The sequence below is a fragment of the Dermacentor albipictus genome, chromosome 2 (assembly GCF_038994185.2).
Source record: "Dermacentor albipictus isolate Rhodes 1998 colony chromosome 2, USDA_Dalb.pri_finalv2, whole genome shotgun sequence".
Lineage (NCBI taxonomy): Eukaryota > Metazoa > Arthropoda > Arachnida > Ixodida > Ixodidae > Dermacentor > Dermacentor albipictus.
Window position 1 is genome coordinate 120664770 of NC_091822.1, and position 22815 is coordinate 120687584.

Sequence of the window (22815 nt, forward strand, 5' to 3'; positions counted from 1 at the left end):
GTAAGGGATGTTTTTTAATGTTATCGCGTTTCACTCTTAAAGGCGAAGCTTAAGCGTCCTCCATCTTTTCTTCGCATTTGATAACTCTTCGATACCTCCGAAAGCGAGAAGGATGGGGCCGGGATTAGGGTAACAAGAGACAAAGAGAGAGAAAAAGATCACTAGCATGGCAGGGATGATAACCACAAGTATAGTTCCGGTTGACTACCCTCCACAGGCGAAAGGGGTAAGCTGACAGAAAGACAAAGTAGCACAAAAGAGATAACCTACGCAATCCAACGGTAGTGGGCAGTGTTCTTAAATCTATTATGTAGGCCATCACAGCGGTCCGGAGGTTGAGGCGCGTGATATATCTACCTGCATGGAGTTGCTATGGCAGCATTCGCCCATACATAACCTTTTGCTTTAATAGTGGGGGATTGCCCAATCTACCATGGTCTGTGCACATCGTTTGATTTTTTAGCTCTATGGCGTTTGCAAAAGGAAAAAAGAAAAGTGTTTGAGTGTCTCTCACCACATCTGCATATGTCGCAGGCGGGGCTGTCCGCCATAACATTGAGCAAGGCATGGGAGTTAGTAATTTCGACCTCGAGCCACAAATAGTACATGGCCTAAAAGACACTACGGGGAGCACAAACGGAATTAGACCCGTAATAGGGACCCTCGTTGTCATATTACTCCTCGGGCATTGAAACAAAGATAGATGGAGAAAAATTCATTTTCCCTTTAGAGCATTAAGAAACCATTAGGGAGCGGAAAGCGGCGGCAACGTTTTAACATTCCGAGAATACAAATGAAGGGAAATGAAAAGATCAATCATCTCAGAGGAGAAAAAGGAGAAACCTTTACAGAAATTCGGGCTAAAACACAATGGCCCTTACTTAATTCACTCAAACTGCGTCCATGTGCCTCTGTAGAAGTGTAGCTTTGTGTTCCCCCAACACGCGAGATTGCGCAAAGCGATAACACGTACGCCCAGTTTGTCTGCTTACTTGTTATGTATTCGTGTTGGTTCGAATTATGTACGCACACGTTCAGTCTGAACAAAGAGGCGGGTGGTTGAGCGCACAATAATGACCATTAATTAGTGGACATCGGAGAAAAGGCTAGTATCGTCGCTACGTTATATATATATATATATATATATATATATATATATATCTTCCTATTCCTTTCGTTTGATATCATTCACCCGAAGAGGATGATTTCTCCTGGTGGTTTATCGAAGGGAGTGCTAGTTCGCGCGAGCTAATGACACAAGACAAGAATTATGAAAAATAAAAAAGAAAATGAATGATACAAATAATGTTCTAAGATGCTCCCTGTGCTATATAAAACTGGCTGGAGGGGAGGAGGAAAGAGAAAAGCAGAAGGCAGGGAGGTTAACCGGTTGGCTACCCTGCACTAGGGAATGGGAAAGGGAATACAAAGATGACAGGTAGAGAGAGAAGGGAAGGAAAGAAAGAGATTAGCGGTTAGTTCACTGACGCGTGTGGTCTAATAGAAATTGCATTAATAGTCACAGACGTTCACAAAAGCCCGTCGTCCTCAAGAAGCACAAAAGCGCCGTCACTGCTTTATGGGCCGACGAGCGATGGGGATGGTGTTCCAGCAGCACCTGCACAGAAAGCGGACAATTCTCCACTTTTTTTAGAGCGTTAGCAGGTTCTTGTCTTTCTGGGGCATATCGCGGACAGTGGCACAGCAGGAGGTCGATATTTTCTTCAGTGTGGCAGACCTCGCATGCTGCAGCGTCGGTCGCTCCAATTAATGTAGAGTATACCTTTGTGAAGGCAACTCCTAACGAAAGGGCTACAGAGAAGCGTAGCTTCACGTCGTGGAAGTCCGAGTGCAGGTCGGAGTTGCAGTGAGGGGATTTATTGGATGCAGTCGTGTAAGTCTTAAGTTTTGCGAGTTAAAGACTCGGTCACTGAGAGACTGCGTTCAAGGTGTAGAGGCAGCCTTGCGGCGTCTGTCCTCGAAAGCGGAATTGGAACGCTGTGCTCTTCTTGGTGTGCTGTGCGAGCAGCGTTGTCGGCGGAATCATTGCGACTGACTCCACAATGGCCAGCGACTCATTGAAAAACAACCTCGTTACCTTTTTGTTGGACGTTATGGTGAAGTTTCACGGTTTCGTATGTTAGCTTTTCATGACATCCGCGTCGGAGACTGCGTGCACTGTAATGCCGGTTTTGAGTCAGAGAACACAGCCCATTTTCTAGGTCTTTCAAAATCGATGAATTCCAGTGCATGACGCAGAGTCGTTAGTTCTGCCGCCGTTCAGGTCGTGACATGCGATGTCTTGAACCGCAAGGTTATTCCTCGCGTTAATATAACGACCACACCACCAGAGCTGAAAACTGGCTGGAGATACCGTCCTTTGTTGCGAGCTGACTAAACGCTGCATAATTTGTTTTCACATTTTAGCTTCCTTGTTGTGTACAGCATTCTGAAAAACCACTGTGAAAGACTGAGGCTCGGGAAAAAGATAGGCTATCCCATGTTAGGACGAGCAATGCAGCAAAAGTTTTGCACCCTTTTCGCTAATATAAATTTTGCTGCGTACGTTTTTCTAACGAACAGTGGAGTTTATGCTCTTGTTTTTCGCTCCATGTACCTTGCTCAGTTGCGTGACGACGCGTGTAAGTTAAAGAAACGATCAAGATAAGACAAAATGCGCTTACGATTATGACGCCCATGACGCGTTCATGCTATACCGTTTAGTTAGACTAGTATTTATCAATTTGGAATGTAAAAAAAAGGATAGCAAGAACGCCTTGTGATTCTCCGCGAAGCTCATATTGGAAAGTGTGTTCATCGAAAAAGTGAAAGTAATGCTGAAGAAGACAAGCATGAACAGGCCCTTGTGCGAGTTAACAGCTGTATTGCTCAGCCTTGCAATCCCGTTTATTATACCTGTACATAGTGCTCTGTGTAATGGGTGTTTTATTAATGCAACAATCTGTTCAATATCGCTGTTGGAATTCTACGTTTGAGTGGCCAATTAGGGAGAATGCTCCCTAATTACGCTCCCTTTGTTTTTTGCGCGCGCAGCTGCTTTTTTTACCCGCTTCTCTTTCCATGTTTCTTTACTCGCTTACCCCTCCCTCAGTGTAGGGTAGCAAACCAGAAGCCTTTACCCTTGTATGTCCCTGCCTTCTCCATCTAGTTTCTCTCGCTCTTTCTTGCTTAGCATCCGCCCCCTCACCCAATGTTTCCGTTTGCGTACTGGCTATTAATTTTCACGGATCATGTTTCTAAGCAACACAGTGCGTTTTGCTGCTAGAAAGGCCGCACATAACGCTATTGCATGAATAATTTCACCAGGAGAATGGAGTAAAAGTGGTTAGCTTAACCACTTTCCGTGGCCTGAAGTGCTTGTCGACTTTTGAAGCTTCAACTTCTTCTTCCGCACTATTGAATACACCAAAGAAAATATTTCGGAAGCTGTTGGATATGGGGAGAATGTCATACAGGGGCGATCTGTAAGAGCTGTCTAAGCATATAGTTTTCCTTACAATGGAAAAGGGGAAGTAAAGAAAGGCAATGAGGCTGAACAGAAAATAAGGTTGCTTGGCTTTCTACCTTGTTGTCATACGGCTGATGCGATGAGAGGGGCAATGAGTTTGATTGATGGGAAAACAGCTGAATGAGACAAGCTGGGCGGGATGTGAATCGGGATGTGGGCAAAAAAGCCACGAATGAGGCGTTTAAGATGTTCCCGCGAAACTTGTGTTAGAAGCTGCACAGCTTTAGTCCTCTACCGCTTGAAGTTTAAGAAAGTGCACGTAATGATAGATTCAGACAACAATATTTTTAGCCATAGCGTTTCGTTTCGACACTTCAAGCAATATCAAAACAACGAATTTCCGCCAGGCAAGACCAATTTGCTCTTCCGCGGTAAGTCATCAGGGTGTGCTGTTGCTTCATGCCTCGTGCGCATAAGCTGCCCAAAGACCATTTTAGTCACCGTTTTCAGTGTATTTTCTGTACCGCTAAGGCTGTCTTTTCCTGTCTACTTTCTCTATTCAGACTGAGTCATTTAGTCATGGCAGAAGAAACCGGCAGAAGTTCTTCTAATCTGTCTTTTCCTTTTCTTTTTTTCGCGCTGGTCTGTGAGACGAGGAATGGTGCAGCATAACTTCTTAGATTGCCGGGACACGGTAAGCTCGGGGCTATGTGGCACTCGTTCTGAATCAAGTCCCGTATTTTCGCAAAAAAAAAGGATCCTGCACTGAAAGTGTTCCTAAGTGTAAGCCATTAATGATGCTAGTAAAGCGGCACGCCGATCACCAGAGCTCCTCCGAACGAAGAGTTTTTTTTTTTTTTGCCCTAGGAGAACATAGAGTACTCAATACACCGACATACTACCACCTCAATTAGCGAGGCACCATTGTTATAAATTTTTAGAGGCATGTAATCATAAAAAGAAACTTTGACGTCCTTTGAGATCGGTATCAAGTTTGTTACTACGCAGCAAACCGTGACAGAAGAAAGTTCACCGACAGTAATCTGTGCTTCCATTCTTTATTGCTGCAGGTCCCTACGGATTCCCTACAAGCCCTACGATCCCTGGTGTCCCTGAACCTGAGTTACAACAGGATGCGCAGCGTGGGTGCCTGGGCATTTCGTGGCCTCGTGTCTCTTCTGAGGCTTTCGCTGTTCGGGAACCGCATCGTCACGCTTGACGCCATGGCATTTCAAGGGGTCGGCGGAAACCTGACGGTCATCAATCTGGGCGGAAATCTCCTTTCGCAGGTCCTTCTCAAGTACATTTTCATTCACGTAAAAATTTAAAAGAAAATGAAGAGTATAATTCCAGGCTCGAATTCAATTTCTCTGCCATTAGCTTCGAGATGTGGAGCTCCTTGAAACAAAGAGACTAGAAAGTTTGCCGCAGTTGGTGTTTGCAGGACAACAGCCTCTAGATTATATGAGTTTATTTGTGGGAATGTAAACGATGCTCTTCTCGCACAGCGAGCAACAAGCTTGTCTTAACACTTTTTAGATAATTGCTTCGCTTACGAACTCGCCACCATCGACCATTTCGGCTCGATAATTACAATAAATTCAAACAATCACTGCTTCTATTTCAAAGTAGTCGCTGAAACATAATTTATTCAAATACCTATTCTCATTCTTATGTGGCAGATGAAAGACTAATGGCCACGTCCGATGGGCATTCTCAGAACGATCTCTTCGGTAAATAGTCACGGTGTAGTGACGGTAAAGAAATAAGTGGTACCAAAACTGGGAGTTACAAGTTTGATTTTTTGTTGGGCGAACTTGGTGCTCAGTAAAACAAGTAAAACTCGAGCACAATGACAGCGGCGAGCTAAGTCGGCGGTCGTCGAAAATTTGATGAGCGGTTCAAGCGCATCGGCTTTTATACATCAGTCGTCGAAGGTTCCAGAATATTCACTGGTACCCGCGTGTCTTCCAGAAAGTACTACACAACTGGCGTCGCACATACAATCAGATTACGCAAGGTTTGGTGACAACAGGCAAAGAATAAAACCATCGATAACATTCGAGAAACTTCACATACATGCAGGCACGTTCTGCGCTGAGCGATAACGTTTAACATTTGTTAGCCGGTGAAAAGCGGTTACCTCATAAAGATAAACAAGCATAAGTGTCAATGCCATCCTCTTAAAAAGCATCGTCTCGGTGTCACGAACATAAAAGAAGGCCGAAAAGCAAACGAAGCCTTCGTAAAGAAAAAGCAAGACAGCAACAAAGTCCCAAAGTTCGTTAGCCCTGTTAAAACGGCTTAAGGCGCGCAACATGGATTAATTTCAGGTCTTGAGCACCGCCGCTAGGGATTGTAAAACGGTGCCTGGCATGGTCTCATACTTCACTGCACCACCAATGCGCTGAATGATCTTGTAGGGTACGAAAAAGCGGAGTAAAAGCTTCTCACTAAGTCATTGTCGGCGTATCAGGTTCCAAAGCCAAGCACACTCGCCAGAAAATTTTAGCACACAAGTACACGTCTCAGTACAATGAAAAAGAACTTGGCTTCTCTTAAGCGCGAACTAAGAACTGCAGAGAAGAACTAAGAAGAGAAGAGAACTGCAGAACTAAGAAGAGTGCAGGAATGGCAAGGTATACGCCCAGAATACTGCAAGCCCGCAGCTGTCTTTCATTGTGAGTCAGCTGTGCCAGAGTTGTCATGATAGGGATTGTTTTCTTTTTGTGACAAGAGCTCCGACAGACAACACACAAAGACTAGACGGCCACAGGTCTTTGTGTGTTGTATGTTTGCGCCACTGTTACAAAGTGCAGTTATTCCATCTCGCTTAACGTTCAATCCTATTGTATAGAGAACTGTTGGCATGGCACGTAAGTTATAGTAGCCACAAGGCTGCTGCTATAGCACGGACAGACGCGTAATTTATAAATTCGCATTGCTGCTATATAAGCAGATTTGGCTATGCGAACTTGATGCACCAAATTGAACGGCCAAGGATATTCCTTTATCAGACGTCATCCGCTTTTACTTGTCTTATTCTTTCTATGATACGTTCACAATGCGCTACAGCGCAGTGTCATAAAAAAGAGCACAAAATGAAGATCAAGAAAATGTTCCAGTGCTCTAAAAGCGCTGCTGGTCATTTTGCGAGTGTTTGCCCACAGTGCCTCTTTCCTTCCTCTGTTTCCATTTAGGGAATGCTGCTGTGTTGCGACAGGGAAGCAATTTCGCGTAGTGTGTTAGCTTCCAAATTTGTGTAGCCGAAAGTGCAGTTATTGTGCACTAAGCAGATACAGCTCATCTCTTTCTTCTGCTTGGAGAGCTCTCAGTGAACTTTCCCATTGTGCCATGATGTTGCGATGGTCCTGACGCTATTGAATAAGCACGAGCAGGATTATGGAATTGTGATTTCTTTATCTGTGTATGCTAGGTTCCGTCGGAGTCACTGCAAGGAGTCGCTGTGCTGCAGCAGCTCTTGCTGCACGAGAATCGCATCGATGAGCTGCTGCCTGACCGGTTTCCGTTGGAAGGACGGGCGCTGGACATTCTCAATCTGGCCGACAACCGCATTGAAACGCTGCCGGAGGCTGCGTTCGCACGGCTTGGGTCGCTCGTTTCGCTAGAGCTGGAGAGAAACGGACTCGTAGACATCCACCCAGATGCATTCCTGGGAGTCCATGGTAAGCAGCTGCCGCGCAGGAAACATTTTTTTTTTTTTTGCTGCTAAACGTATGTTTGAGGTCGGTTTGAGTACCATGCAGTGCCGGGTGCCGCATTCTTATGGGAGTTGAATGTAAAAATGGAGTTGTACCGGGAGTGGGTCCCACGTTAAAGATCCAGCGGGAAGTTAATACGCATTCGCCTTAACGCCATCTGTGAGGCACGGATAGTTCATTTCAAAATTTAAACCCATAAGAATGCATGCTTACGAGATGTGGCAACTTTTGTGATGCCACCAGTGGTCTCTTAGAGATGCAAATACTGATGGCTTATTGAAATTGTAGAATAAGTGCAAGGGAAAAAAATAGGGGTAATCGAGGACGGCAGTGAATTAGGTAGCATGATGGAATTTGGAAATTTAAAGGCGTACGATAGAGTCACCTAATGCTACACACACGCCGCGGATACTTAGTGGATGTGGTGTTGGGTTGCTGAGCACGAAGTCGCGGGATCGAATCCCGGCAAAGGCGGCAGCATTTTAATGGGGGTGAAATGGGAAAGTGCCCGTGTACTTAGATTTAGGTGCATGTTAAAGAACCCCAGGTGGTCCAAATTTCCGGAGTCCCCAACTACGGTGTACCTCATAATGAGAGCATGGTTTTGGCACGTAAACCCCCCAATTTATTTAAATTTTTAGTTCGAGACAAGGTAATGCAGGGCATTTGGAGGACCAGCTTCGTCTGTGAGCATAAAACTGAGTAATGATGAGTAATACTGTCGCAATGAAAAATAATGCGATACTGTGATAATATGCAAAATTAAAGCTTCTAGCTCGTGTAATGAACCAGTATGTGCAATAAATGGTGTTTATGACGTTTTCGCCTAGATAGCTATAACATAATAGCAGGTTTTCCCGCTGATAGGACCCGTTTGTAGCCTGATGGCCTAGAGACAAGTGAATCGGTAACCCCTAGTTATGTTCCTCTCTCCCTATTCCTGTCTTCCATATTTTTTTACCCTGACGCAGCGACCATGGAATGGCTGAAACTTGGTAATAATTACCTGGCTGAGGTCCCTAGTGAAGCCCTGCAGAATCTGACCGCTCTGAGGGAGCTCGACCTCCGTGGAAACAACATTTCGGCCATACCGAGTGACGCATTTGCCGGATTCGGTGCCTCGCTCAAGTTCCTGTACCTTCAAAAGAACAGGTAAGCATGGGAGACACTGAACGTCTCATGTTCTGTGACGTACGTGGAACCGCGAAAGCTTTCTGAAATGTTGAAAAATTTGAAATAATTAAAACTCTCGCACGCTTAACCTCTCAGCCCGGGAATTACTGGAATTCAATGTGGCAGTTACGCGTTACAGTAAAAGCTGCATTTCTTGCATTCTGGAGATGCTGTGACAAATGTGTAACACAAGTGTATACATAGTTCAGAGTTAGCCATTGGTGATAACCGTAAACAATAAGAAACGTAATTTTGAAAAAAAAAGAAGCTTAGGAACCTTTCTGGCAACGTTTGAGGGCGTAGAATCTCACTGCAACAAAGGTAAGTTCCAGCCCCCAGCAACATCGATAAACTAGAACAAAAAAGCGGACAACAAATCCGTCAACAACGGACGACGTATGTGTACTTCTGCACATACATTGTGCTCTTATTGCTTTCATGCACTTCCCCCTATTTTTCTGCTTTGCTTCGAATTTAGCATGCATTTGTATTTCTCTATATTTTGCGTTCTTTTGGGCTTATCTGCCAACTTGTCTTTCTCAACACTATAGCCGCATACGTTTACAATTCAGAGTCAAACAAGCAGAGCGTGTCACTAGATTTGTGCTATTGCACGCAACACGCACTCAAGCGGCAACTGCGTTCTTAATAGCACCAGAGAGGTTTCGCTTCCTATTGGGGTCCTGTGCTGTTAAGAATTCAGTGCATGCTGGTATTGTTATTTACAGGTTTTTCTTTTTCCTTTTCTTTATTTTTCCTGTGCCTCACCTGCGCGCTGGTTTCTTGCCTTCAGGGAATACATGTTCAAAAAAGGACGCCGGTGGTTCGCAGGCCTGGTACTCTCGCCCGAGGGAGGCAGTAGAACCCTTCTTCCTTCCTCCCCTCATTCCCCAACCGAATCCTGCCGTTCTGTTCTGCTCTTTCCCTCCAATGGAAACGACGACTCAAAAGGGTGCGACAATTCATACAAGAAATTGACAAGCGACAAAACTGTCGGATCGCTCGAGTTTCTCTCTCTCTCTCTTTCTGTCTTCATTTTCTTTGCCCGGTTCGGCTTTTTCATCTTTTTACCTAGTAGAATACACCTTCCTTAGTGTGGACGAATATACAAAAGAATGAAAGAGATGCTAACGAAAGAAATGCAAGAAACAGTTTTTGCTGATGCTGTGGTGAATGCGTCGGCTGTATTTTTCTCCATCTATATCTCACCGCAAGAGACCCTCGGGATGCAGGCCGCGGAAGAAAGCCCGAAATGTTTATTGTTTCTTCTTTCTGGATTACTTTTCTTTTTCACTCATTCACTCTTCTTCTGCCACGCTTGCCACCCTTTCTTCAGGCACTGCGTTCGTTTCCATCGAGAAAGTGAAAAAACAAAAAAAAACGAGAGAAACGTTTCCGATGAACAAGTGGGGCTTTCGCGTTTTGCCCGCTGTTGTTTCCGTATACATGCTGTCGTCGATGCGGCCACTTCCCGGCGCTTCGCTTCTTTATGCGCCCGTGAACGTATTCCATATCTCCGTTTTCCAGGGCGCATCGATGCCGCTCAGGCTTCGCGCCATCTCCATCGTCGTAGTTCCCAAGAGCTTTTCATTGGGCGCGACTTGCCAAAAATTTTTTTCTGTGTGTGTTTCTTTTTCATGGCACCGGGGACATCATATTGAAATTGGAGTGAAAAGCAAATCTCGACAGTTCAGTGTGTGGTAGGAAGTAGCGGCACCGCGAAAGCGAGGATATTCGACACAGAGAAATTAGTTAACCAGAATAGTGTGGTTGTGGGAAGCGGGCTTCGCTGGTGAACTGATTCTTTTTGATACTGAAGATGAAAAACGTAGCGATCAGCAGGTTGTTGTTAATTGAATACTTCGCTCGCTGGCCGCCATATCCTCAGACGTGGCTACAAAAAAGAAAATACATTGGCAATTAAAACGTCATAGGGTCTCGTTAAGATGTCTCCTAAGAGGTGAACGACGAAAGCCTACTCTTCCTCCTCTTATCATTAGCCTATCTCTCTCTTTGCTTCTTTTGTTCACTATTTTTGTTTTAACTATTATTCCTCACTTACCATTCTTAGTCATTTGTAATCAATGGTGGTCATTACAAGACGTATTGAGACATGTTGGTCATATCAATGTTATTAGTAGTCACTACAGGTCATTTCAGTCCTTATCAGTCATTACTGGTCATTACTAAGCATTTTTTGTTATTTCATATGAATTGTAGTCGTTACAAGTTGTCGGTATTCGTATTGGTCATCTTTTGTTCATTACTAGTCATTACAAGTCATTTCAGTCATTATTAGTCATTACTGCTCTCTATGAGCATTTTAGTCATGTGTAATTAATTAATTAATTAATTGTGATCATTACAAGCCGTCGTTAGACATGTTGGTCATATCATAGTCACCAGTAGTAATTACAAGTAATTTCAGTTATTATTAGTCTTTTCTGGTCATTACTAAGCATATTTTGTCATTTTTTATGTAATCATTACAGTGTGTCGTTAGACATATTGGTTATTTCGTAGGCATTAGTAGTCATTACAAATCATTTTAGTCATTATTAGTGATTGCTGCTCACTACTAAGCATTTTTAGTCATTTGTAATCAATTGTGATCATTACTAGTCGTTATGAACCTGTACCAATCTCTATTTTAAGGTTATCATTCACTAACTGTCACTATCAATCATTTTTCATCCTTTAATCTGTCTTCAATCTGTCTTCATATGGAGTGATGGCGCTTTGGCGGACACTCTGCGGTGTTACGACATTCAACCGCTGCCGCCAGTGTTACGACATCCAACCGGTGCCGCCAGTGTTACGAACTTGCACCGCTGCACCACGATAACGGCTTTGTGGTCCCGTAGCGCTCGTCACCCGTTTCGTGACAGAGCGTTGGTAGCGAAGACTCCGAGCCTGGCGTCGATGAGAATAACAAAAGGGACTTTATACATTATATACAGGTTATCATACAGGACATGAACGGATCGGCACTGGGGCCGAGAGCTCACACAAACGCGACTGTTCTCGCACGACGGCGTCCGGCGAAAACGCGTGACACATCTCACCCCAGTCGGGAGCGACCCTCTCTCCAGGTGGGGTCAGCGGATCCTGTTTTTCAGGCGGCTTGTCACTGCTTTTATAATCCCCGAGGCCCATTGTCACTCAACCGGCCCAATACAAAGTCAGCACACGACGGTCGTCCGAGGGGTCCAACCAGCGACCGCGCTGGCCACTCGGTTCAAAGTTCGCGCGCGCGGTGACCTCCAGGCAAGGGAGGTGCGGCGCCGGGCCGTCGGGCACACGCGGGCACGTCAAAACACGCTGCTCCGCCGAGGCTTCTCCCGCACGAAGGCGCAGCATCTTGACTTGTGAAGGGAGAATTATGGCGCTCGCAGGATAGATTCTGCATCTTGCAGATTCGGGATCCGGGCTTGTGGTAATGGCACAACAGCATCCCCGCCCTCAGATAAGGCGCCGGGAAGACGAGCTGCCTCCACGTGGCTCGGATGCCAGGCGCGCACGTTCGTCAGGCTCGTCCAAGTTCAAGTCCAGTGTCGGGACGCCAGGTAACCTCACGTGCCCAGGTCCGACTCGCCAGGACAGGAGCTCTGCTCACCACGTCGTCGCCAAGGCACCTTGACCCGCTCCGCTCGGGTCGTTCCTAAGACCTTGCTTCTCGCCACTGGTCCCGCTTGGTCGTTCTGCAGCTTGCAAAACCGACCGGCAAAAGGCAACACCCAACACGAACAAGTGCCCTCTGTCTCCCGTCAAACACCAGACAAGGCCATAATTCAAATCAACCTAACTAAATTGTTTTCCCCTTTTTTTCTCCCGCTGCAACAAGAGGCAGGTGTACGATCTAGCACACAAGGCTTAAACAATCAGTTTTCAAATCATCAACATAACAAAATAGAAACAATTAATAATCAGCAATAATAATGACAAATAGAATGGTCCCCTTGAAATCGCTTTGGACCGAAAACATACTTCTGAGGAAGCAAATGAGGTCATTCATTTTTCCCGGCGATATTTTCGCGGAATCCGAAGCTGCTTATATTTGCGACCCTGCTTATCCGTGTAGCGGCGGCACCATAAGCCAGATTCCTTGCCAAATGAAACCCCCTTTTCTTTCACTCCCCGTTTGACGCTCTTCCTCAGATCGGCTAGTGAACAATCTTCCTGTTGTTCGCGAATCCGAGTTTCCCTTTCAACTGCAGCCTGCTCCTGCCAGCTGGCGGAAACCGGAGCGAGTGTGGAGCCCGCGTCGCCTAATTGCGGCGTCGCGTCTCTATCGCGGCTAGCACTGCACGCGTCACTCCCACTCACCTCCAGGACCCGCTCGCCTAGGCCAGCCTCCGAGCTCTGCCTCTCCCGTGACTGCTCGCCACTCAAGTTACCGTGATCGGTCCGTGTGCCGCACCGCCTTTCGCTCACCGACGCTAAGTCAAGTTCCCTCGACAGCGGGCGCGCTTTGGATCGCGTGGGGGCCATGTACGCCACGTCGGCAAAGAATGATTTGCCCTGATCCCTCAGCAGCTGCTCCGAGCTATTGGAGAAGAGGTAGGAAAATTGCTCCGGGAGGGCGGCTGACACAGCGGCTTCGGTGTTAAGTTTTCCAAACTCTCCTTCAATGATAACCGTTGCGATCGGTAAACAGACACTCTCCTTCTCGGCCACTTGCCGTATCCTAACGCACTCTCCCGTAAAATTACTCGAGGAGACGAAAGACGGGTGAACAACGTCCATAGTTGCTGCAGAGTCCCGAAGTGCACGGCACTTCTTGCCGTTTACCTTAATTTCCTGCACATAGGGCTCCAATAGACGTATGTTTTTGTGAGTTTCCTGTATCGTTGCAAACGCAATTCTCTCTGGGCAGCTTGCAGCGATGTGCCCTTGCTTTTTGCAATTGTAGCAGGTTAACGGTCTCCGTTTTTCAAAAGAACGCGTCATTTCGTTTCGCTGTTTCGGACCATCGTCATCATTCTGAGATGCATTCTGTCCATCCCTTACAGTTTCTTTGGGAAGGGACTCGTCGTCCCGAAACTCGCGACGCGTGATTTCCTTCCGTTCGTCGGGCTTCCCGTAAAACCCATCTCTTCTATCTGCTTTGTCTATGCGCACTGCCTTGCTGTGCAAGCTGCGGCGGGTGTAATACTCTTCCGCTAACTCTGCTGCCTTGTTTAGCTTAACCTCATTTAGCCTATCTTGCAGCCAGAGCCGGACATCCTCATCAATGCAACGGTAGAACTGCTCCAACGCGATGCATTCGACAATTTTGTCGCGGTCGTCGTAAACCTCTTCGCCCTTCAGCCATTCCACCAAGTCGGCTTTTAGACGAAACGCGAAGTCAACATTCGACTCCTTACCCTTTTTTGCATACCGGAACCTCTGCCGGAAAGCTTCGGGCGACAATTTGTACTTCCGCAGTAGCGCTTCCTTCACATCACTGTAGCTCTCAAACGCCTCTTTCGATAAGCAAGTTATTACGTCTGATGCCTCCCCAGGAAGCAAGGCTAACAGATTCTGTGCCCAAAGGGATCGCTCAATGCTATTCCGTTCGCACACGTGCTCAAATTTCACGAGGTATTTGGCCATATCCTCTCCGACGACAAAGGGTGGAAGTTGATCGCGTATTCTTGGAACATTAGAAGTGAGACTAGGCGCTGGCGAGCTATTTCGGGTCTCCAACTCTTTCATTTTAAGCTCGTGCTCACGAATCTCTCTCCTTTCCTCCTTTTCCTCCTCGCGACGTTGCTGTTCTCTCCTTTCCTCCTCGCGACGTTGCTGCTCTCTCCTTTCCTCCTCGCGACGTTGCTGTTCTCTCCTTTCCTCCTTTTCCTCTTCGCGACGTTCCTGTTCTCTCCTTTCCTCCTTTTCCCGTCGTTCATTTTCCTTCCTTTCCTGCTCGCAACGTTCCTTCTCCTCCCTTTCCCGACGTTCATTGATACCCGCCCAGGCCTCAGCGGCTTCCTCAGCCGTTACGTCCCCGGTCCTCATGACCTCAAGGATCGCATTCTTTCTTTTGGTTGAGCCCAACTCAATGCCCAACTCCTCACAAATTTCGAGAAGTTCCTTCACCTTGTACTTCTCCATCGTTCACACTGTCCTCCTGCTGTTTACCCTTTTTGAAAATACCTGCCGAACGCTACTATAATGCTACCAGTAAGACATATGCAAGTATTTCACACACTGCCCTGTTTACCCCCTCAGCATCCCCTGGTTTCCAAAACACTCTTACTAGGCTTGAAACACACAAGGTTATCACAATGCAACACCAAATCCTTCCTTAAGCTACTATAACCTGTGTCAAAGAAAGTCTGGTGTTTGAGGTAAACTTCAGGCACTCACCGCGCCGAGGTAGCTGATGCCGGTCAATCCCGTAGCTGCCATCCAGTGTTACGACATTCAACCGCTGCCGCCAGTGTTACGACATCCAACCGGTGCCGCCAGTGTTACGAACTTGCACCGCTGCACCACGATAACGGCTTTGTGGTCCCGTAGCGCTCGTCACCCGTTTCGTGACAGAGCGTTGGTAGCGAAGACTCCGAGCCTGGCGTCGATGAGAATAACAAAAGGGACTTTATACATTATATACAGGTTATCATACAGGACATGAACGGATCGGCACTGGGGCCGAGAGCTCACACAAACGCGACTGTTCTCGCACGACGGCGTCCGGCGAAAACGCGTGACACATCTCACCCCAGTCGGGAGCGACCCTCTCTCCAGGTGGGGTCAGCGGATCCTGTTTTTCAGGCGGCTTGTCACTGCTTTTATAATCCCCGAGGCCCATTGTCACTCAACCGGCCCAATACAAAGTCAGCACACGACGGTCGTCCGAGGGGTCCAACCAGCGACCGCGCTGGCCACTCGGTTCAAAGTTCGCGCGCGCGGTGACCTCCAGGCAAGGGAGGTGCGGCGCCGGGCCGTCGGGCACACGCGGGCACGTCAAAACACGCTGCTCCGCCGAGGCTTCTCCCGCACGAAGGCGCAGCATCTTGACTTGTGAAGGGAGAATTATGGCGCTCGCAGGATAGATTCTGCATCTTGCAGATTCGGGATCCGGGCTTGTGGTAATGGCACAACAGCGGTCAGGTCGGCTGACACAAACTTCGCCATGATCCTAGAAAGGCTTTCGCCTTAAAACATTCACGCCATCGGGAGCGTACAAGGTAACTCATCCGTCACCTGTGCTTCGTGGCTTGGTATCGATGGGCCAAGGTGTAGGCAATGCTTCAAAGCATCTCGGCTGTTTTTTATATGTTTGAGTAGCTAAGCTGCCATTTCCAGTGGCATTTCCTTTTTTTTCGCTTATGTCTAAATGGAAGCAATTGAATCGGTGAAATGGGGGCTGTCTGGCGCCAAGAAAATAGAAAAAAAAACTTGTCTTAAATGCGATAGGATAACCATGTGTCAGCCTTGAGGAGCTCCTACATACTTCCAGGTGATCCTCTGCAGTGATAGTAGCTTTTAAGAAGTGCTGTAACTAATGTATGTTGAGCCTGTTTGTTAGCATATTGAACAGTCATCTGCCACAATGTGATGTAGCCATCGTATGCAGACATACCACCCCAAGCTCCGCTTTGAATTTACAATGTATTTCATATTATGCGGCACATTGCTAACTTTGGCCACGATGGTGAGCTCAGTTCACGATACCTTGTAATACCACAATTTTCTGGACATTGTGCATTGCATTTAAGTTCCTTAAGACCACTGAGAGTTCTAGAAAATGTCACTAGTTAATGCTTGCAGATATCGCTTTTATATGGGATGTGTTAGTGTCCTTGTATATTGCTCCCCTTTTGGGAGTATAGGGCGATAGTAGACCAAAGTAGATTGAAAAGAAATACAGAATCATCTTCGTCCCCTGCACTAGGAATGTCGTTTATAGGATCTCCTTCCTTTGTGGTAAGAAGAATATTTGGCAGACGGGTAGGTGCCTTAATGATAGACTAAGAGAATGCAATAAGTATATAAAAATGCGCCTAATGGGTGGCTCGCTATTCATTGTAAATCCTGTGGATGTGACCCATAGTTCAGCGTATGCGCAGTTGTAAGCTTCACGCATAACAAGTTTACAAGAGAGGTCACTGATGCGGAGAATACTTTGATATCAGTCACATCAGTATGCGTTAACCTTTCCGATAAGGAACTTGTTTTTCTTAGGAGACAATAATATGCACATGCCTGATGACTTTGTGGGAGAGTATAAAATTGTGCTCTGGAAAAATATACATTTGTTGGTAGGTTGCGCATTTTGTGTTGTCTCGTTCTTTTTGTGATCGTTCCCTCTACGCTGTACAACCCGATGATCATGAACCGACAAAGCTGAAGTTTCCACTAACTGGATTTTCATATTGTCCTTTGTTGGGGAAGCTGTCACATTATCGGCAGCGGTGCGCACCAGAATGTAATTCTCTGTTATGTTCATTCCCCAAGATCAATTTCCACTCATTCCTCGTCGTTTTACCGCCGCATGCTTTTACAAGCAAACAATGGCCTGGTAAGCGTCTTGTCTTCTTTGGTTTTCTCGAATCGTACGTATCGCAGGACCAAGACCATGGGCTCGCTACTTATTCGGGCTCAGTCGAGCGAAGAAAACGCCACGCGCAGGATTTCGTTTTCATGCCACGCTTTCGGGCTGATGTGATGGGGTCGATGCTAATGCGCCTTTCACTGCCGGCTATGGTGGATGCAGCGCGCGATTACAGCCCGGTATTTCATTGTTCTGGGGGCTCGGCCGGCCGTTCCATTTGCGGCAGATAAGCGACGTTCGTATCGCCTTCACTGCTGTCGCTTTTTTGCGCCGCTTATGTTTAGTTTAGTTCGCAGTGTGAGCGTTTAACGGCTTATAATCGCTTTTCTGTACCCGTTCTCTGTTTATCCTGTCTTTGGTGCGTGCAGAGGCACCTTTAAGAAAGCAATTACAAAAAAAAAAGAAAACAAGGTGGAGTGGAATGGCAGGTTGAAATTTTGCGAGGTGTTGGAAGAGCATGCATGGCTTCCGGTTGAAGCTTCTAAAGAGTTCCTGCTGAGCTCCGTAATATTTTAAATAATTATCTAACTGGTAAAGAACCTTAGAACACCGGTGGTCACACTGCGCTCCTTAACATTCGAAGAGGTTATACATCCGTAGCCGTGTGAGGAAAGAAACCTCAAGGAAAGGACATTATTATCTAGAACACTGTCAAACTTTTGATGCGTAAAACCGCTAGTTAACTACAAGGGTTTGCATCTTTCGCCCCCTAACTTAAAAAGGAAAGCAGAAGGACTAGTTCCTTTCGCCCAGAATTATAAATAAACAAACAAACAAATAAATAAATAGATAAATAAATAAATAAATGAATAAATAAATAAGCAAACGAATCATCACTCAATTAACCAATCGTATCCGCTATAATTGAAGGGATAAATGAAGCGGCGACAAAATTAACAGAATACAACTTATACGTTATCGCAGGTAGGTAACGCAAGCTTCCGATTATCAGTGTTAAATTAAGCAGCCAGTGGAATGCTATCTTCCTGTCATTTAATTGCGTGCTGAGCTTATCGCAAGACAGTCAGCAGAGAAACCTTCATCCTTGTTGGACTCGATAATGTTGATGACTCTCCTGCCGCGCCTTTCCTCCTCGTGGGCGTAGTTAACGCTGACTCGATCTCCCTCAACGTCGCGCTTTTTTTTTGTTACCTTTACGCCCGTAGGTGAGCACTATAGTCCTCCTTGCTCTTCTCTTTACATTAAACCAAACTCCCAGTGCTGTGCCCGCTGCTACAGAAACATTCCTTTGTCTCGGATGTGTATCCGGTATATTGCTTCCCGTCTTTCTTCTGTTCACGCAGTAAAGTGTGTACGTTGCATACTGCATCGCACACTTACGCTTGGGTTCTCCCTTTGCCAGGCTCAGTGGCTGTTCTCCGCCTCTTCGGGATTCCTGCGCCTTGTCATTTATTTTTTTTTTTCTGATCCACGCCCGCGTTTTTTTCGCTTCGTTTTTCGCGCACACTGCGCGTCCCATTTCTTCCGCATCGATGGCCATTCCTTAGCTTTCCTGCGATGATCGCCACGCCACCGTTAGTGAATGGGCGTTCCGAGCAAACTTTTGTTTTTGGTATTTTTATGTATTTTTTTCGCGGATGCCCGAAGCGCTTGTGTTCTCTTCGGCTGGTCATGTACAGCTGTTTCCGCCGTAGTCCCTTTTATGACGGGAACAACTGAAGGCGTGTGCTCCCTCCATCTGGAGAGTATCGGAAGTCCTGTTCGCTGCCTTTGTACTGCGCCCCTGGTACGCCCGTTGTTCTAGCGTGCTCTTTGAGACAGCGCAGAGTAAAGAATTGATTCGGAGAGGTACCTCGCGAGGCGCATGGCACTTCACGGTTGCTGTCTATCGTGGAGGAAAGAGAAAATTGTCGACGGGGGAAAAAGTGGAAGACTGAGGCAAGCCAGGTTCTTTCTTGAAAGGCTCGAGGAAGCTCTTGACGCTCTATTAGGGCTTTTTCTAAGTTTATTATGAACGCATGGAAGAAAACATGTGATGAGCGGGTGCTTGCCACATGGCACTGAAGTTAGAAAAAAGCGTGAGAAAAAGGCATTGAAATTAGAATTGTACAATTTAGAAAAAAAAGAACATGTTTACAAATCACGTTTGCCTTTATGGATTCCCGTTGTTCTGCCAATTTTCTAGAGATGCTGCAATATTATGCTCTATGCGGTTATAATTGCAAAGAATCGGATGTCACTTATAATGCTTGAAGAAATTGGCCTGGGGATATTTAATTTAATTACGCTTGAGGATCCTACCATCATCGTGTCTCTCTGTTCATTCACGGAGGTACAAAAAGCGTATGGGGCACAGAATTGCTTGCCACACGAAACGCATTTTTCATGAGCATGAAACGGACATTCACTGAGAGGTGTGTGTATGGGTGTGAGTGTGATTCTATGCCAAAATCTGAAATGACTGGTTGCTATGTTGCAATTTCACTATTGTAGATAGGAGAAAACCGTACGCATCCGTGTTAAATAATCTTACCTGATTACATGCTATATTATATGAAAACAGGCTTTGTGCCTGTATAAACCCATATGACCATATCTGATTATGGTATAGAGAATATGGGTATTTTTGATGTGGACGACGCAGGAAGTCGTCCCAAAAATCCTTTATAATTATTTTGTGGACGACGCAGGAAGTCGTCTCAAAAATCCTTCATAACTAAATTGTCTAAAAATAATTGAAGATATATTTTGTTCCCTTATAATCCTATATCATCATCATCAGCCTGGTTACGCCCACTGCAGGGCAAAGGCCTCTCCCATATTTCTCTAACAACCCCGGTCGTGTACTAATTGTGGCCATGCCGTCCCTGCAAACTTCTTAATCTCATCCGCTCACCTAACTTTCTGCCGCCCCCTGCTACGCTTCCCTTCCCTTGGAATCCAGTCTGTAACCCTTAATGACCATCGGTTATCTTCCCTCCTCATTACATGTCCTGCCCATGCCCATTTCTTTTTCTTGATTTCAACTAAGATGTCATTAACTCGCGTTTGTTCCCTCACCCAATCTGCTCTTTTCTTATCCCTTAACGTTACACCTATCATTCTCCTTTCCATAGCTCGTTGCGTAGTCCTCAATTTGAGTAGAACCCTTTTCGTAAGCCTCCAGGTTTCTGCCCCATAGGTGAGTACTGGTAAGACACAGCTATTATACACTTTTCTCTTGAGGGATAATGGCAACCTGCTGTTCATTATCTGAGAATGCCTGCCAAACGCAGCCCAGCTCATTCTTATTCTTCTGATTATTTCCGTCTCATGATCCGGATCCGCAGTCACTACCTGCCCTAAGTAGATGTATTCCCTTATGACTTCCAGTGCCTCGCTGCCTATTGTAAATTGCTGTTCTCTTCCGAGACTGTTAAACATTACCTTAGTTTTCTGCAGATTAAATTTTAGACCCACTCTTCTGCTTTGCCTCTCGAGGTCAGTGAGCATGCATTGCAGTTGGTCCCCTGAGTTACTAAGCAAGGCAATATCACCAGCGAATCGCAAGTTACTAAGGTATTCTCCATTAACTTTTATCCCCATTTCGTCCCAATCCAGGTCTCTGAATACCTCCTGTAAACACGCTGTGAATAGCATTGGAGAGATCGTATCTCCCTGCCTGACGCCTTTCTTTATTGGGATTTTGTTGCTTTCTTTATGGAGGACTACGGTGGCTGTGGAGCCGCTATAGATATCTTTCAGTATTTTTACGTATGGCTCGTCTACACCCTGATTCCGTAATGCCTCCATGACTGCTGACGTTTCGACAGAATCAAATGCTTTCTCGTAATCAATGAAAGCTATATATAAGGGTTGGTTATATTCAGCACATTTCTCTATAACCTGATTGATAGTGTGAATATGGTCTATTGTTGAGTAGCCTTTACGGAATCCTGCCTGGTCCTTCGGTTGATAGAAGTCTAAGGTGGTCCTGATTCTATTTGCAATTACCTTGGTAAATACTTTGTAGGCAACAGACAGCAAGCTGATCGGTCTATAATTTTTCAAGTCTTTGGCGTCCCCTTTCTTATGGATTAGGATTATGTTAGCGTTTTTCCAAGATTCCGGTACACTCGACGTTATGAGGCATTGCGTATACAGGGTGGCCAGTTTCTCTAGAACAATCTGCCCACCATCCTTTAACAAATCTGCTGTTACCTGATCCTCTCCAGCTGTCTTCCCCCTTTGTATATCTCCCAAGGCTTTCTTTACTTCTTCCGGCGTTACCTGTGGGATTTCGAATTCCTCTAGACTATTTTCTCTTCCATTATCGTCGTGGGTGCCACTGGTACTGTATAAATCTCTATAGAACTCCTCAGCCACTTGAACTATCTCATCCATATTAGTAATGATATTGCCGGCTTTGTCTCTTCACGCATACATCTGATTCTTGCCAATTCCTAGTTTCTTCTTCACTGTTTTTAGGCTTCCTCCGTTCCTGAGAGCATGTTCAATTCTATCCATATTATACTTCCTTATGTCAGCTGTCTTACGCTTGTTGATTAACTTCGAAATTTCTGCCAGTTCTATTCTAGCTGTAGGGTTAGAGGCTTTCATACATTGGCGTTTCTTGATCAGATCTTTCGTCTCCTGTGATAGTTTACTGGTATCCTGCCTAACGAGTTACCACCGACTTCCATTGCACACTCCTTAATGATGCCCACAAGATTGTCGTTCATTGCTTCAACACTACGGTCCTCTTCTTGAGCTAAAGCCGAATACCTGTTCTGTAGCTTGATCTGGAATTCCTCCATTTTCCCTCTTACCGCTAACTCATTGATCGGCTTCTTATGTGCCAGTTTCTTCCATTCCCTTCTCAGGTCTAGGCTAATTCGAGTTTTTACCATCCTGTGGTCACTGCAGCGCACCTTGCCGAGCACGTCCACATCTTGTATGATGCCAGGGTTAGCGCAGAGTATGAGGTCTATTTCATTTCTAGCCTCGCCGTTCGGGCTCCTCCACGTCCACTTTCGGCTATCCCGCTTGCGGAAGAAGGTATTCATTATCCTCATATTATTCTGTTCCGCAAACTCTACTAATAACTCTCCCCTGATATTCCTAGTGCCTATGCCATATTCCCCCACAGCCTTGTCTCCAGCCTGCTTCTTACCTACCTTGGCATTAAAGTCGCCCATTAGTATAGTGTATTTAGTTTTCACTCTACCCATCGCCGATTCCACGTCTTCATAGAAGCTTTCGACTTCCTGGTCATCATGACTGGATGTAGGGGCGTAGACCTGTACAATCTTCATTTTGTACCTCTTATTAAGTTTTACAACAAGACCTGCCACCCTCTCGTTAATGCTATAGAATTCCTGTATGTTACCAGCTATATTCTTATTAATCAGGAATCCGACGCCTAGTTCTCTTCTCTCCGCTAAGCCCCGGTAGCACAGGACGTGCCCGCTTTTTAGCACTGTATATGCTTCTTTTGGCCTCCTAACTTCACTGAGCCCTATGATATCCCATTTACTGCCCTCTAATTCCTCCAATAGCACTTCTAGACTCGCCTCACTAGATAACGTTCTAGCGTTAAACGTTGCCAGGTTCATATTCCAATCATATATATCATAATCCTATATATATTCATGTATAAGGATGCTTATTGTATGACCGCGTTTAATTTTTTCTTGATCTCTATCAGATATTGTTGAATGCTGTCTGTTTGTGTATTACATGACAGTTATTATGTCAAGAGGCTTGTGTATAAAAAAATGTTAAAATCGACCTTACTTACCTTTTATCGTTGTTTTGGTGCGTTTTGAACTGCTTTACTTTCTGTAACGCTTATTTTGTACATAACGATCTACTAGCTGTTTTCGTGCCGTCATGTACAACGCCCCCTGGTTCCAGCGAAGCTGCTTAACGCAGCTTTTAGCCGAGGAGGACGCTTCTACCTGTATAATAGT

General features: G+C 45.8%; 1 protein-coding gene across 10 annotated transcripts in view; it reads left to right on the plus strand.

The window, feature by feature from the left end:
• Positions 1–22815, plus strand: part of LOC135914717 (chondroadherin-like) — a 660669-nt gene that overhangs the window by 633985 nt on the left and 3869 nt on the right. For all 10 annotated transcript variants that reach the window (XM_070533920.1, XM_070533923.1, XM_070533919.1 and 7 more), the window contains 3 exons: positions 4540–4758; positions 6906–7155; positions 8163–8343. In XM_070533920.1, coding sequence (XP_070390021.1) covers positions 4540–4758; positions 6906–7155; positions 8163–8343 — 650 coding nt within the window. The remainder of the gene's footprint in view (positions 1–4539; positions 4759–6905; positions 7156–8162; positions 8344–22815) is intronic.